Raw genomic sequence first — 17528 nt, forward strand, 5'->3', positions numbered from 1 at the left:
TTGTCAATTCCTTTACTCTTTTCTTCCTGCTCCCAGTCCCTGGATACAAGTTGCACTTCTATCTATCAACCCTAGCTTGAGATCACTAGTTTAGTATTTGCAAGCATTTTGCTTTTGATCAAAGACGTTCCCAAACACCAAATGCAAATGAACTCAGTGAAGAATTTTTAAGTCAGAAAAATTTACTTGCTAAGCAATTCTTTTAAGTGTCAAATATTGCAGCACTCTCAATTTATAGTGCTTGTCACTTCCCAAACTAGCTTGAGCTGCACATCCCCTTTCTAAATGATGGAGCTTAGCACAGTTTAATTTAACAAATGCCAAGCAATTTGCACCAAATCTTATTTAAGCCAAGTATTCTGATATCCTCAGTACAGCAGAAATGTCAGTGTAACCCGTAAAACATACTTTGGGGTTTTTTTTAGCAAGTGACCCAATTAATACTTGATCTGTATATGAAGGCTTGCCTCTGTAGCTGTGTCAGCCAGGATTGCAAGAGATACATCCCTATCAACAACACACAGAAAAGCAAAACCTTTTCTGCTATTACTGCAAGTTTTCAAAACCCTGCTTTCAAACATGTATAAGGAAGCAGCATAACTAACCTGACAGGAAAATCTCTCCCTTACATGCCCTGCTAAATAACTTCTAGAATTAAAGAATGATTTAGGTTGAAAAAGACCTCTAAAACAATCATTGAGTCCAACTTTTAGCCCAGCAACTGCTAAGTCCACCACTTAAACCATGTCCCAAAGTGCCACCTCTGCACACCTTTTAAATACCTCCAGGGATGGTGAGTCCACTTCCCAGGGCAGTCTGTGCCAGTGCTTGGCAACCCTTGGGATGAAGAGTTTTTCCTTGTATCTAATCTAAACCTCCCCTTTTGCAACTTGGAGCCATTTCCTCTTGTCCTGTTCCTTGTTATTTGAGAGAAGCTGAGCACGTGGCTACAACCTCCTTTCAGGTGCTTGAAGAGATCAGTAGGGTCACCCTGAGCCCCCTTTTCCCCAGACCAAACACCCCCAGCTCCCTCAGCCACTCCCCATCAGACTTGTGCTCCAGACCCTTCCCCAGCTCCACTGCCCTTCTCTGGACTGGCTCCAGCAGCTCAGAGTGTTTCTTGCAGTGAGGGGCCCAGAACTGAACGTGGTGTTCACAGCATGGCCTCACCAGTGCCGAGTACACGGGGACAGTCACTGTCCTGGTCCTGCTGGCCACAGCACTGCTGATCCAGGCCAGCATGCCTTTGGCCTTCTTGGCACAGCTGGCTCCATTTCCGCTGCTGTTGACCAGCACCCCCAGCTCCTTTTCCAGACACTCTGCCTGCCCCAAGCCTGCTGGGGTTGTTCTGACCCACGTGCAGGACCCAAGGCCAATAGAAGCTGGGATTCAGGCATACTTTGACTGACACAGCAGAACTACATTTTGCAAAAGGATTTATTAATGTAACACCCTTCATATGACCTTCACATAGACTTAACCCCCTTAATTCTTTGGAATGATTTTTAAAGTAAGACTGATGTGCAGGTAATGGCAACAAATTCTGCTGTTTGAAAATCATTGAACACACAAATTACATAATACATAAAACCTGAAAATATTAAAAGACGCAGACTCAAATAATGTGAATTTATTTATACAAAAATGATGAATATCCACAGAAATATTTACAACTTTAAACCGTTTTCAGTTACAAAATAAAAATTCTATTCTTCCACTTAGACAGTATGATTTAGGACTGCTCCAAATAAAATCCTATTTGGATGGCAAATAGGGGACAGCAGTTACAGCAAACAAATGCACTGAATCTGTCTTTCCAGACATCTCTTTATGTTATGATGTAATAAACATGGTTGAGTAATTAAGTTTCCATGCACAAAATATTTAGTAAAATGTGTTCCACAGCTGCTCAGATTGTTTTAAGTCCTTTGGGCACACAGTTTTAAGTTAAAGAGAATTCAAGATCCTAGAAGCTTTAATTTATCTATGAACAAAAATGTTAAACTAATATTCAATGCTAATGTTTGTCTCATACTCTACTAACCAATCTTAAATTGATTACAAACTATAGATTCTTATAAGAAGAGGTAGCAGGTGTCAAAAAACTTCTGATCTTGTTTTAGTGTTTAGCCAAATCAAGACGTGAATATTTTACTTTTGATGGTAATGCATCAAATTGGGAGGTGAACTGGAGAAATAGGGCGAGTTTGAAAAGCAACCGTCTGAAAATGTTATGAAAATGCTTGTGTTGTGGGTTCTTCATATGACACAAAGCACTACTGCAGGAGTGAGGAAAAGAAATATTCAAACACATTTACAAAGACAATTTATTTCACACAGAATGTGACTGCAATATGTATACTACTGTTTATAAGGCTCTGTTCCAATCTATTCATGTCACAAATTTTTTGATTGATCAACCACTTCTGGAAGAAGTCCTCTGATTTCCACAGAACACTAAACTATTTTCTCCCTCTGCACCAAATCCTCTAGAGGTAGTTTGACACCACATGAAGCAGAACTTGGGCACCTTACTCAATGTGTTTTGACTTTTATTGCTCTGTTTTGCAGCAGGGAAAATATCAAAGCATAAACTGAAATTAAATTAGCTTGCTCCTAGCCTAATTCCTGATTCATTTGCTGCTTCATGACTTGCCATCTTCGTTGGTGTGCAGTCCTTGTGAAAATATGAAGAAGCTCTTCCCTTTGATACTATAAACTGGAAGAGATACATCCTATCTCTGTTATATTGATACCAGTTTGGTTTTGGATACACTAAAAATCATGTCAGAAATCACCCTGAAGAGACATGGTAATAATTTATTTAGCTTCAGTCAGCAGTTGTTTTTGAAAATTAAGTAAAAGCCCTTTGTATATAACAAGAGAAAAGTATTCATTTAGCACATTTGTATTACAATAAAAGAGGATAAAGGCTTTGATCAGACTCCTACTGCATTTCCAACACTATCTGGACAAATCTCTGGCGTTCCTGACGGAGGTCAAATCTACAGCCTTAAGTCCCTGATTCATAAGGTACTCTACTGAAATGCTGGAAGTCAGTGAAATTTCTTGTATAGTTAATATTAAGAATTTAACTTCCAAGCCCACTACTAACTTTGGAGAAGCTCTTGGAAATTAAGCTTCTTCAGAGCTCTGTTAGTATCTTGGACCTGACCTTGAGGTATATTGAGGGAATAAGTGTTGCGGTGTGATGTAATAGCCTGTTCCAGCTATCCCAGTTCTTTCCCCAGGTGTGCCAACAACCTCTCCCTTCCCCTCCCTTGCCCCCTGCTGACTGCTGTCCGTCAGTCCTGGCATTCCAGAAGGGCTCGAGTGATTGGCAGAGTTCCAAAGGTGCCTCTCAGCCCTGGGGACACTGGGCCATCCCGGTGTCATTTGTCCCCTGAGGCTCCCCCCTTACCTGGTCGGGAGGATCCCTGCCCCTTCCCTCCCCCTCTCCCCGGGGTTCAGGGACACAGCAGCCACGCGGTTCATTGTTCTGTGGGAGCTGCTGCTGCGTTCAGAGGCCTGTGGGCCAGGAATAAAGCTCTGGATCGAAACCCTCCAGCAGAACCCGACTCCTTTCCTTCACCTCACCTAAAGCCTCTCCACCAGAGGCAAACCTGAGCTCCTGCGTGCCTGGACTTGTCCCAAGCGCCAGCTGCAGCATCCAGCCAGCCAAAGGTGTCTCTGAGGAGAAACCACCACAGCTGCTGCCCTTGGTCAAGCAGCAAGGCCAGACGAGCCCAGGCACGTTCCATCCGGCTATATTGGGATTTAATTCCAATAAATAAGAGAATTTTGGTTTGCATTTTCATTCTTGGCCTTTTTGTGATGAGTATTAACTATTCTACCATCTCTTTCCTTTCTGCTGTGAGGCCACAGAATAGCTATTAACATGGAATTCAAACTATTAATTAAATGTTAATTGCTCTTAATTTTGTTACCACAACTAGCTTGATTCAGGGGACTATAACAAGTGTTTCATACAGTAAAATTAACTGACTACATATGCATTACATTTGACATAAAAATGGCTTTTTTTCATGTGGGTTTCATAGTTTTAGTTCCATTTATGCTATTACAGTGTTAACATATTTAGAAGTTAAATAGACTAAATGCACCAGAATCATCAGTAAGTATTTCCTAATGAGGTATACCGATGATTTTCTTTAAGAAAAAAACCCTGAAACCCAAACACCCAAAGCTGAATTCTGTTTTAAAGTGTCAAACAGAACAAATCATATTTGTAAACAAAAGGTATTTCAAAATACGGTATGCATTTTCAATGCCTTCTGCACTAGAAAAGCTCTGTTATCTTGGCAATTCCAGTTTAAACATAATATTTAAATATACAATAGTTTTAAGATTTTCAGAGAGGAGGGTGCACATATTTACTGTTCTTTGAACAATAGTTTATACAATACAGTGTTTCATATTGTGTACAGAACTCATTTGACATGAAGTTTTGAAACAAATAAGATATCTTGTCTTTGATTATCAAAAATGTATTTTTACTCTGAATAATTACTGGAAACATAAAAAGATAATTCATCTTGCAATTGCTGGAAGATAACTCAGTCTCTTTGGCATCTGTAGTACTGTAACAGCTCTAGTGCCTTATCCCTGTAATTGCAAACTGTTTTTTAAAATATTTTTCCCTTTTCTGTTTTTTAATAATTGAACCATATTTTGGTTTTGAGACACAGAATTTGTTGTACTGTTTTAATGTACTGGTATGCAAGATTTCAACTGCCATTCAAGGAAAGGAGCATCAAAATCAGACAACGTCTCAAAAAGGAGCTTACATAGTCAACAAAGATCCCAAATCTGTGAAATTCCTATACCAATCTGTTTTTGCTAAATTGCAAAGTGAACATCAGCAACTCAAGAACCTATACACAAATCACAAGGAAATGCACAAGTGCAACAAATCTGGTTTGTGGGTTTGTTTTGTTTTTTTCATAAAGCATAAAGTTTATAACCTGTTGACCAACAATCTGCCACTCTGAGGACACTTTGGACTTCAATGCACAAATAATTCTGCCCATTTAAGTAAACACTGGAATTTAATAAATAACACATTTTGTATCAACACAGAAATACATACAATTCTTTAGAAAAATATTATTTTACACTAAAAATGCAACAACTCCTGATCCTGACAAATATACAATTTTATATAGGTTGTGATGGCAGGATTCTGTTTCTTTGAACAGTTGCTGTAGTCTGTTTTATCACCATCCTTAGATATTTTCCTTAAAACTTGCAGACACAATGATGACACTGCTATAATACAGTGCCCTCTTGAAAAGCTTCTATCCACCTGTTAGAAAATGAAACACTGTTAGGAAGTAGCTGATAAAAGAATAAATCTCAGTGTTGTCACTAGCTTCAGATTCATACAAGAAGGAACATCATACATCCAGCTGGTCTGTGAGTGCAAATACCAAAATCTATCCAGTGAGTCCAGCCATACAGAACTGCTTGGTACAAGGCCATCCCATAGAAGCTTTTTCCTGTGCCTCTCCAATACTGAAGTTACATGCACAAAGAACTGGTGAAGCTGGGAAATCAAATGCTCTAAAAGTAGGCTATGCCAAGGTTCTGCACACCTTTAAAAACCCCCAATACTCCTTTCTCTTTTTCCTTGCAAACATGATCTGGGAGGAATGAGGACACTGCTGTACCTGAGGCAGCATCTGCATAACCCAGGCTCTGCTTCTGCAGCAGGTAAAAGCCAAGGACTGGTGGGGCTGAGGGAGGAGGTCACAGGGCACATGGAAAGGCAGGGAAGGGCATAGAGGGCACTGGGGGAAGTCCCAAACAGCTGATCCAAGGTTTCTCAAACTGGAAATTCAAAGTTAATATTCAGATACTTTTACTCCCTATAGCTGTGGTTTCTTTCCTGCTTGGTTAGGAGAGTAATAAACATCCGCAGCTTCTCAAGAATGCAAAAATTAATGTTCCTGAATCACTCCAATGCTACAGAACAAATAATTCTGTTTTCTGAGTGAGGGCTGAACTGTGTGTATGTAAAGGTAAGAGGCCCACATAATGAGCATTTTTTTCCTGAGTGGAGATCTTGGAAGAAGTGAATGAAACAAAGACTGTAATTATCTTTATCATGGAAATTCAAACTGTCTTGGTATTCACAGGGTATCTAAACATTAGTCACAGATGCTGGCTCTTCCTTGCCCTGAGCATTTAATTTTGTAGCTGTGTGCATGTTCTTTGAATTCAAGCTTTTGGCATGAACATATTAATCATGACATGCTCACGCATGTCTGCACACACAGCTCAAAAATCTACCTTACTTTTTAGTAATATTTTTAGTATTTTCTACTGCCATGTATACATTAAAAACAACTAAAGTAGAATTCAAATGAAAAAAAAAAATCATAAACACCTTAAGCATTGAACACAGCACTGGAATTTAAAACCACATTGAAAAGTAACCATCTGTTAAAATTTATTATTGCACTGAGACAAACAGATCAGGTATTTCTTTGGTCCTATCAGAGAAAATAGTGTCTGCTAATGCAAACAGGCCAACAGCATGTTTTTGGTTTTCCTTTTAAGGCTGTAAAAGCAGCATTTATTCTGAAGGTTCAGCATAAATCTCCTAAGGATATTAAATACTTGGAGAAAGCTTGAAATTCCAAGTACTTAATGTTATTCCTAACCTCAGTAAAATACACTATGTCCAATTTCAAGCTTTCTTCTGATGAGAAAAGCCATTGTCTGAGTAGAAAAATAAACCTATTGAATGCCTGGGGGTTTTTTAGTTTGTTTTATATAGTACAAATGAGGACACAGGAGAAACAAAAGGATAGTATCTTAATTAACAAAAAAACATTTATGCACATCTGCACAAAATACTCCCAAAAATCAAATAAAGACTTCCAGATTTTCTTCTGTAGAGAAATGTCATTAAGCACGTTCTCAGCTGTTCAAAATTTCCTGTTGTATTGGATACTTTGTTTTTAGAATTTTCCTATTTGCAGAAAACTAAACCTGCATCCATTTGAATGTTTAAGTACTAATAATGGACTTGTAAATGCATCAAATCTATTTAATAATGTAAAGTTCATTTGGGGAAATGGCAATGAAACCAGTCAGATAAGAGAGGCGTGTAAGAGAGCTTTACATGTATTCCTTCTATGCTCATTTCTAGTTTACTTTATGGACCATGTGATGAATGTTTTCTACTGATTAATGACCAAGCTTCCAGGTTATTTTACATGAAACCAACACAATTCATAGCTTGATAAATATGACTCCAAGTCCAGACAGGACTTGAAACAGCTTGTGTGAATGCTCTTTGAATGCAAGCTTTAGGTCTGAGTGCATGCCTAAGTGCTCATGGGCATCAGCTCACACACTTCAAACCTTGGCCCCCAAATTTTAGTGTTTGCTTTATTTTCACTGCCATATATTGAATAACTAATATGAACAGGTGAAATTAAAAAAGGAGCATATCAGTTAATTCTTAAAAATATTTTCTGGATTTATCCAAAGGTAACATTCAATTTTCACTTCAGTAGACCAGGATGAGAGAGAAATGGGTGAGGAAAAAGAAAGATTTCTCATTTTATCTTTGACTTGCTCATTCTACACTCAGTCTTTTGCAGAAGAGAGTCTGCTTCCTTCATTTCAGAAGCCCTAACGAAACCAGAACCTTATGTTTAAATAATTTAAAACTTTCATTTACTTATGATATAATATGGATCTTTTATACATATGCTAAATGTGTGAATATTAACATTCACCACTTCTGAATTTTCTAGAAATATGTAACAGAAATGAATTCAAATAGTTTCTTACTTTTGAGCTGAATGGGGATCATCTGCCTTGAATATGTAAAATAAAGTGTTTTTGTGCAGTAAATGGAACACTCTGGACTCTGAGTTTTCACCTTTTACTTCACTGACTGTGAATCCAAGTAAAGGCTGGCTCTCTAATGCTGCCACATCCTATGTAACAGGGAAAAAAGGGAAAAAATACAAAATTAGAGCTTGTAAGACATACTAAGGCATGCATTTAGACTTCACACACCATACCACTGCAGCAGACAATACAACAAATTGTTATAAACATACACATACAGAATTCTGCTCTTTATATTCTCCAGGCATGAGTCAGGGGACAGGAAGTAAAACCTCACAGACTTCAACATTGCTGATACTCTTTTCATTTCCCTGACAGCATCTACCTTGGCTTTCACTGCATGGTCCCATCATTCTGCCTGGCAAGGACTTCTTGTACCAACAGACCAGAGGCCCATCAAGCCCAGTGCTCTCTGCAGCAAGCTCAGAAGTGAAGTGGGATGCTATTAACTGTACTGAGTATGCTAAAAGGAGGAGCAACCTGTGCTCCCAGGCACTGAAGTCAAGATCCAAATCTTTAAATGGCTAAACTTATTTCACTTTCTTTTGCTGGAAATCAACAGAATAGGGGAAAACAAGTTGCTGAGTGTTCACTAATAGTCGACTTGAAAAGACCCTTCCTCATTTACCTCAGTTACCTGTTGTTTTTTTTTTAATACTCTTGGCTTTTTATTAATGGATACAATACACAGCATTCTTGGAAAGGAAAAAAGGACTATTTTTATCCTGTGCAAGTTCCAAAACAGTGGAAGGCATTGCAGGCAACATCCTGCAATGCTCATGAACAGAAGAAAAAAAATAGCTAACTCCCCCAAATTTACATAAACACTGACACATCAGGTGAAGACTTTGGTTATTGCCTCTACAGTGAAACAAAAGTGTCCTGTGACAGCAGCATTTCTTGATATTGGAAAAGAGTCATGTAAGGCTGAGTAATCTGTTTTACTGTCGCAGGTCTTCGTACCACTAATAGGTTATTTCTTTACCATTGATTTTTCTGTCACTTGGAACCAATATAAGTAGCTTAAGTGGCCAAGGCAACACTGCACCTTCCCTTTAGACTCTCTAAATAATGTCTTCTGCAATGGCTCACCAAGATGAAAACTAAGAATGGATATTCCTCAGTTTAAGAAAATAGGAAAGTTAATTTTGTGATTGTGAACTGCAAACTGAAGCTACTCTGTAAAGTTGACATCTCAGAGGAACAAAGCAAAAGAAAATTTAAGGTGACTCACAGACTTTGCTCTTTTTTTACCTCTCCAGTTTCCTTTGCAAAGGCCAGAAGAAACACAATGCTCTGAAATAATTTTGTAATTGATGTAAAAATAATTGTTTTCTACATACTTCTTTAAACTGTTTTTAGAACTACTTGGGTTGGGTTTTATTTTTAGTATTGCCAGTGCTGTAGTGGAAACAACATCACAGGTTTTAGACATAATTCCAAGTTCTAAAATAAAGGCTGGCAGGAACAACCCAGGAAAAAATCTGAGCACAAACCAGGAAATAACTAGAGTGGGAGTGGTGTGCAGTGAAGAAGGATAATTCTTTACATGGCCAGGATAGGTTGGGCCTTACAATTTGAAAGAAAGTGAGGGATAGCAATACCTTAAAACAAATGCTTTGGATATTTTGCTCTTGAAAGCTAGTAGTAAACTATAACACAATACAAAAACCTGAAGCTGAAGATCAATACATCCATATATGTTACAAAAGATTCTAAGAACATTCTAAGATGCAATAAAATAGATCCTCAGCACATGTTGGGATACCATATATATGTACCATTTATACATATATATATATATATATATATATATATATATGTTAGAGATTATTCCACACTGCAATCAGACTACATATTTTAAATAAAAAAGCAAATGCCATTACATAAGATGTGTTTCTTTTATATCAAATAACAACTCCAGGCTGAAGACAACAGTTTCAGGAGAGTAAAGAGATTTAGTTTACTCCTTTTGCAAGCATTCAAAATACCTAATGGTTGCCTTTGCCACTAGTACACTAGTACTGTGATGCATGCAAACAGATCCCCCATGTATTCAGCTGACTCAGAAAATACCTACAACTGAGCAATGGTGTGCAATGCAGAGGAACTCAAAGCTACATCTGGAATCAGAAACACCATAGCTATATCAATGTATTATGGTATCAAGCTCACTAGGCCTTTTCAAAATGCTGCATCACAATCAGATCAAATAGTGCAAGGTGATCTAATTTTATAGCTTTTTTCTAGATCATAAGAATAAACAACTTTGTTACAAAGACAGTGCTATCATTGGATATTTAGTTTCTAATATGTGGTCTCTTACCTCACTAGCAGCATATGTGTATAGCACCTTATTTTTTATAACAAACCACAGGTGTTTCCATGGTTTCTTACTGCCCTTAGATCTGTGTAGGTAGCCACTCATTGTAGAGTCTTCTGTATTTGCTGAAACCTGAAGAGGAAGAAAAAAAAAGCATCAACAAACCCTAATAAGATTTCACAGTACAGCTTTTTTTTTTTTTAACACATTTCCAGAGCCCTGTCTGTCAGAGGTTGATCTCAGGTTAATGTTGCTAACTAACTCAGGTGGATGAAAGAAAAATTATTTTGCCTGCTACCATTCATCTGGTCTGGAAGAGAGGTTTCCAGTAAAGGATGGAACTTAAGTTGGATACAACAGGACAAGAGAGCTGAAATGCTGAGGAAAACATACAGCTGGAGAACACAGATTCCTGTATAAGAAGAATCATAGGATCAGAGTGGTTTGGCTTTGAAGAGATCTTAAAGATCATCTCATTTCAACTCCCCTTTCATGGGCAGGGACACCTTCCCCTAGAGCTTAGATGGCTTAAAGCCCTCTAGTCTGGTCTTGAATGCTTCCAGGGATGGAGAGTCCACAACCCCTTTTTGGGTAACCTGTTCCAGTTCCTCACCACTCTTATAGTAAAGAATTTCTTCCTGGTATCTAATCTAAACCTACCCTCCTTCAACTTATGAAGGGTCCCCCTTCTCCAGCTTTCCTGTAGGCCCCTCTTCTGGTCCTGGAAGGCAGCTCCAAAATCTCCCTGGAGCCTTCTCTTCTCCAGACTGAACAATCCCAAGTCTCTCAGCCTGCTCTATTAGGAGAGGTGCTTCAGCCCTCCCTCAACTTAGTACCCCTCCTCTGGACTCATTCCAGCAAGTCCATGTCCTTATTACATTGGGGACCCCAGAGTTATACTGCAGGTGAGGTCTCAGCAGAGCAGAGCAGAGGGGCAGAATCTCCTCCCTCACCCTGCTGGCCATGCTGCTTTGGATGCAGTCCAGGACACAGTTGGTTTTCTGGGCTGCAAGGGCAGACTGCCAATTTATGTCGATCTTTTCACCCACGAACAGCCCCAGCTCTTTCTCCCCAGGGCTGGCATCAATCCATTCCCCACTCAGCCTGTATTTGTGCTTGGGATTTCCCTGCAGGACCTTTGGCTTGGACTTGCTGAATTTTGTGAGGTTCACACAGACCCATCTCTCACACCTATCCAGGTCCCTCTGGATGGCATCCCTTCCCTCCAGTGTGTGGACTGCAACACACAGCTTGGTGTCATCAGCAAACCTGCTGAAAAATCACCTCCTCCCATTCCCAAGACCTGCAGTAAGTGTGGTTACTCTACCCTTCCTAATCATAAACCAAGAGCTGAGTTGGTGTAGGAGTCTTGTCATTGACTGTTGGTACAGTGATACATCCCAATTCAGGGAAACATGGGGAAGCAAGAAAGAAATTACAACTTTAACTATAGCTCTGAATCACAGTCTCACAGGTGTTCATGCAGTTTACACAGTGCTTCATTGTTCATGTCCCTGCCTATTTAAAACTAAGGCCCAAACCTCAGAGACACATTATGACTTTTGATTCTCGGTAAGATGGTTAAAATAAGGATTTTTTTCCCCCACTCTTAATATTGATGATATAATACCAAGAAGGTACCACTTTTGACCAATAAAACACTTACTTCTTTGAGGGCTGCAGGAATTTTTTTCTGCTTTCTTCCAGAGGGAATACTTTGCAATACTGTAGACAAGGCACTTGATGGAGATTTATGGTTGACTGGGGATCCGCTCTTAGGAGTGCACTGGTTATCTAAAATGCACAGGATGGATATATTGATTTCATGTCACAGATAACTAAACACAGGCAATTCATTCTTGGACTTTTCTTCTTAAAAGCAGCTGGCATTTTTATTCAGATTACAGGGTTGCAATAGCAACACCTAATCATGTGAAATTCAGCACTGAATTAACTTTTCAATGTTATCATCAACACCATGAGTTAGAATCCTCCAAATCACAACCATACTAGAAAAACACAAGAAGTTTAAAACTAAACAAATTAGTCTTGTTTGTTTTCAAAGTCTGTTTTCTGGGTGTTGAACTGCCTTTGCTCATAAAGAGGGTGAAAATTAAGTCTTAAAAATCGCAGCACATTTTTACAGCTGTCCTCTATGTTTTCTGTACTTTATCTTTCAATTCTCTACATCTGTTAACTTCTCAACCTTATTCAATAGGGATGTTCCTCTTCCAGCACACACACATTTCTGGACATTCCCATCTCCCAGCATATACTGTCTTTCTGCACTGCCACAGGCAGTTACTCATCTCTCTTGGAAGACTTATGCAACACTTCACCTCTTCAAAAATCCTTTTTCTAGCAACACTTTTTCTTAGACCTGCACTTGGAATGAGTGGTTTCATAAAGTCTACTTCTAGAGTTGGCCCTGAACTCGGTGATGCTCTGAGATAATGAGAAGAGCAGGAGAGCAATGTGATTACCAGCTGTAGTGCACCTGCTCCCCAGCCCTTTTCCCAGCTTCAGGCAGCTGCAATGGCCTGCAGCACAGCAGCCTCTAGTGCCCAGCACAGACACCTGCAGCTGGTGCAGACAGTGCCCTTCCCATCACCATAGGCTCCCGCTGTCATTTCTTGGATTATCCGTGCTGTTCTCTGCACCCCCACTGGAAATGTCACCCCCAGCCTGCTGGGATCCAGTGCTTTATCATTTCACCAGGCACCTCAGATCTCCTGATACCCCAGAGAGCTCGTGTCACACTGGAGCCTTGCTGAGGGAAGTGGACCAGAAAGCTCTTTCAGTCTGTCTACAGCTCATTTGGGTACTTTATACTCGAGTATTTCAATTTAGTTCACAGCAAGTCTTGTGAGATGGGACTGGATTCCCACCTCACTGGGAGGTGCTTCCATTGATTTTACACTTGTTTCTGCAGAATGATATGAAGCTTCTTCAATGAGATGTACTAGAGTTTTCTCAGGATGAGGACACTGACCCTGAATCTCATCTTTAAGGAAATGTTATTACCATTAGGCTATCCAGCCATTGCTATCCCCTAGGCACCACATTCTCTGAAAGTGTTCCAGTGAAAATTGCTCTAGCTGTGGTGTTTTATTTTGAATTCTGTATTGCCAGTGTTCAGTAGGCAATGGTTAGGAATTTGCTTTCATATATGAGGTACACATATGCCAAATTCTTGAATTCCATATGAGCTGAGGCTTGAGAGTGGCTTGAGGCCAGTTTATAGCCCTGCAGAGACTCAGCTTCAGAAAGATTAAGGCCTGTGTCTCTACAGAGCCCCAGAACTTTAGCCATCTCAGCAGCTCAGCTGGCAAAAATGAAGTTTACAAACATACAAATTACAGAGTGTAAAAGTACACATGAGCCCCTGGGAGGTCAGGATAAACTGTGAGGACTCTAATGTACACTTGTACCTGGTGATTAATGAAAAGCAATGTAACACTTGTCACCTCAAAAGGAAAGCTATATAAGCTACATGTCATTACCATAGGGTAAAGGCACACATGTTTCTGGAAGAAAGAGCCAATGTATTGCAAATTCATTTCCTAACTTGATGCACAGAAGCTTGTTTGGCTTAGAATCTCAGGTGCCTATCATTTTTCAGGCACAAGCAGAACTAAGCACTTGAACCCAGCAGTAAAGATGAGGCACACATATACCACATTATAAAGGCCACAAAAGTAAGATACAGTTTGTGAAGATTTTCTTTACCTTGCTTTTGTAGCTCCCTGAAGCAATGATCACATACTCTAGCTGGCTGGTTTTTCATATAGTCTAAGCCATGTTTGTTTGATGAACAAGCTTGACAGACAATCTGGAAACAAGATAGAAACATATAAAAGCATTACTGTACATGATGTGCACCTGTAAATCACCAAAGACCCAAAGACATTCACTTCAGCACTTTTAAGCCCATGAAACCCTGAAATAGGCATTATTTTACAGTGCAAATGTTTTAAGATCTTGGCTTTTCCCCATGTCTTTATGCTTAACATGGTGTCCTTTCCTCCTCTAAATTATGAAAATTTAAATATTAAAAAATCAGTGAATTAGGAGGCAATAAGCCAACATTAATAATCCATTAAAATAGAACAAGCATATTGTGTTACTGATTTGATCAACTGTTTTGATTATAAATTTTTTGAAATAGTTAAAAAGCTATTGCTCTCTTGATGATTTCTTTACAATACAGATGCCTCAACTGCATTGCATTCTAACTTTGTATTCCCACTGGATTAAAAGAAGAAAGATAAAGTTTATTAGATATAGCTTTCATAAGTGTAAATATAAAAGAAGGTTGGTACTAACTTAAAATCGAAAATCATTATTTATCTTATGAAAATTAGTGAGGAAGATACTTCTTCATTTTAGCTAACAGTTGTGGGTATTATGTAATTGCAAAATAACCATAAGTAGCACTCCAGAATGCAAAATAACTAACATGTAGCATGTTGAAGTTTGAATACTGGTCTGTCATAACACCTGTCCAAAAAACCCATAACACCAGTCCCCAAACCACCAACCCCAGCATGTTGGTTCTAACCCACGTAATTGTATCATAGTACAGGGTTTCTGAGAAGAGTGCTTGGGATGACAAGGCTCCACCTGAATGTCACACAAGGAACCTAAATGGCCAACTGAAAAGTTAACCACAAGATCGGCCAACCTTCCCGCATGCCCTGCAGTGGTGCCTTCTCCATGTCAGTGTGAATTCACTGGTACAGATCATGCACATCGTGGCTCTGGTGTCAGGGATCCAGATGGGAGCCTTTGATCCCAGAGGACTGTCTTCTTCCTGCTTCTCTGCATCTGCCTGAGAGAACATAGGCACAATAGCACTACATTCAGTGAGGAGAAATAAGACTAATATTCATCAGTGATTACAAGATAATGCTAATGGTGTTGGAAAGCCTTCTCTGATAAATTGTCATGGTCTTAAATGTTACCTACTATTTCATCAGTGACCATTATAATGCAAGCCTGACAACAGAGATGCATTTAATGACTTTCAAGCTTTACCAGCCTACTTGGATCAATAGCTGCTTTATTTTAAAACCTTTTCATTTCATCTTTCTGTGCACAAGGCTACAGAGAGAACTGTGAAAACTGATTTAGGTTTTTTTGAAGAAAATAAATTTATGAAGTAGATAACACTATGAAATATTCTGTTCTACCATCTGTTCAATTATTTACCATCCTGCTTTATTATTTGTTATGGAATACCTCTCGTTTCTCTAAGCACCTGTCAGGAAACTTTATATTCAAAAAGGGAACAAACCAACAATAATGGTAGGATATACCTCTTCAAGACTTTTGCTCGGATTAAATGTGATTCTCTTTTTCGTATATTCTTCAATTGACTTGGAGATAGCTTCTAACCACTCATCTCTTTCTTTAGCAGAACTGTTGGAGTAAAAACCCACAAAAGAAATTTATTATTATTAACATTTTAAGAAGCAAGTGTTGATTAGAATTCCACTAGCTTTATTACACAGTGGAGTAACTCTCTTGTAATTCCAGTTTATAAAACATCTACAAGTTTATAAAACATCTACAATTCCTACTGCAACTGGCATTATTTTTTAACCTTTGGCATAGTGTTAGTTATTTATGTTGATTAATACTAAAAAAGATATGTCTGCTGTCATGTGGATTCCCTCCTTCCCTTTCCTCCTTCCAAAATCCCTGTAATTCTTTCAAGGCTTGTCTGTCATTGCTTCCCCCTCCTCCCCACACCCTTGAATAGCCTGAATAATACTTGTTTAAATGATGCTCCTAGAACAAAAAGCACGGGCCTTCCATCTTGAAGGCAACCTGAAATTTCAGCAAGCCTTTTTTCTCCCCACCTCCTTCTGCCTCAGAGTGCAGTTTGCTATCCCCAACCCTGTGAAACTCCAAGCTTCTGTCAGATAAAACCACACTGACTCTTCTCCTGCCTTGTGCTCCTAACTATTTGCTCCTACCAGGTCATGTTACTTTCAAACAATAATGTTTTTTCCCCAAAATGTTTCCATTGGATGAGCTAACTCAAAGAGACAGACAGGTAAGCTTAGTCCATCTCTTTTTCCCATGGCTGGTGGTGAATCACTAATCAAGTGCAAGGAAAGCATTAGGCTGAAGTGGCATGGCACAGGGAGCACGAGGAGTGCCTGGTGCAGTAGGATCCTGCAGCTATACTGGATTATGTGCAGTGCCCAAGCACCTCCTCTGTCCATGGGTACAACACCATTTTCATAAATCTGTGCTGTTCTTGCGGCAAAGGGCAGCCTAGTATCCCTTCTCTCAGCCACTAGATCTTATTTTCACTCTTGTGCCAGAACAGACACAGTTATGCAGCAGGCTGGATTGGGAAACAAATCCATATTAAAGCAAGCCATCAACCTGTCCCTCCTCTGGATCAATTTACCAACTAATTTCCCATCACACAGCTGAACAACTACTTGTGCCAGCAACACAGAGAAGGCTCTGAGGAAGGATGAAGCAGTTTTGTAGCAGAGGAACAGCTAGACTGTTTAAGATGCCATGCCAGCTTAAAAAGGGTTTCTAAAATTTAAACAAGAATCCACTCCCATAATTTTTTTCTATTCCCCGCTTTTTAATTAGTATCAAGTAAATTAATTTGTTTAAACCAAGGAATTGAACAAAAATCTACAGAAAGGAAAGTTAGGGAAGAGGTAAGCAATGACTTACACAAATAAGGTGCCTAATGCCAATTATTTTTAATAATTGGCATTAGGCAGCCTTATTTGTGTAAGAGGTTTTGTAGGTGAATTTGGAAGCTTTTATAATTTTTGGACCTTTAAGGAAAATATTTTGAATGAGGGGTTTGAATGGGATGAAACTGAGTGCTATACAGAATCAGAGAGGACAAATCTGCTAAAGTAAACACATGGGAAGCCTGTGAGGCACAAGCAAAAGAAAAAAGATCTAGCACACACAGCAACAAAATCAGAACAAAAGGAGAGGAAATAAGATACATGCAAGGGCAAAGCAATGCATTAGTGTCTGTCCCAACATCTCACATTCTGAGTGGAACATTCTGTTCAGTCTATTTACCTTTGCTTCCTCATCCGGAAAGAACAACTGGCCTGCATTAACTACGAAATATTCAGAACTCTAATCAACTCCTTTGGCTTTTTCAAAATCTGGTTACATTTCATTAGATTCCTGTAACTGTATCAGTTAATTAACTTGAAAGATGGCACAGGTTTTGGAGATTACGCACCACCACCATCCCCACCATGTGGGGACTGCTCTGTATGCAGTGGCTTGCACAATGAGCTACAGGCTTACACTC

General features: G+C 39.2%; 1 protein-coding gene across 1 annotated transcript in view; it reads right to left on the reverse strand.

Annotated features, from left to right (window-relative positions):
* Window positions 1–1419: 1419 nt before the first annotated feature.
* Window positions 1420–17528, reverse strand: part of FGD6 (FYVE, RhoGEF and PH domain containing 6) — a 73236-nt gene continuing 57127 nt past the window's right edge. Inside the window, 7 exon segments of the mRNA XM_036400708.2 lie at window positions 1420–5326; window positions 7828–7976; window positions 10217–10345; window positions 11880–12007; window positions 13943–14045; window positions 14898–15044; window positions 15532–15634. Coding sequence (XP_036256601.1) covers window positions 5290–5326; window positions 7828–7976; window positions 10217–10345; window positions 11880–12007; window positions 13943–14045; window positions 14898–15044; window positions 15532–15634 — 796 coding nt within the window. The 3' untranslated portion in view covers window positions 1420–5289.

The sequence above is a fragment of the Molothrus ater genome, chromosome 5 (genome assembly GCF_012460135.2).
Source record: "Molothrus ater isolate BHLD 08-10-18 breed brown headed cowbird chromosome 5, BPBGC_Mater_1.1, whole genome shotgun sequence".
NCBI lineage: Eukaryota > Metazoa > Chordata > Aves > Passeriformes > Icteridae > Molothrus > Molothrus ater.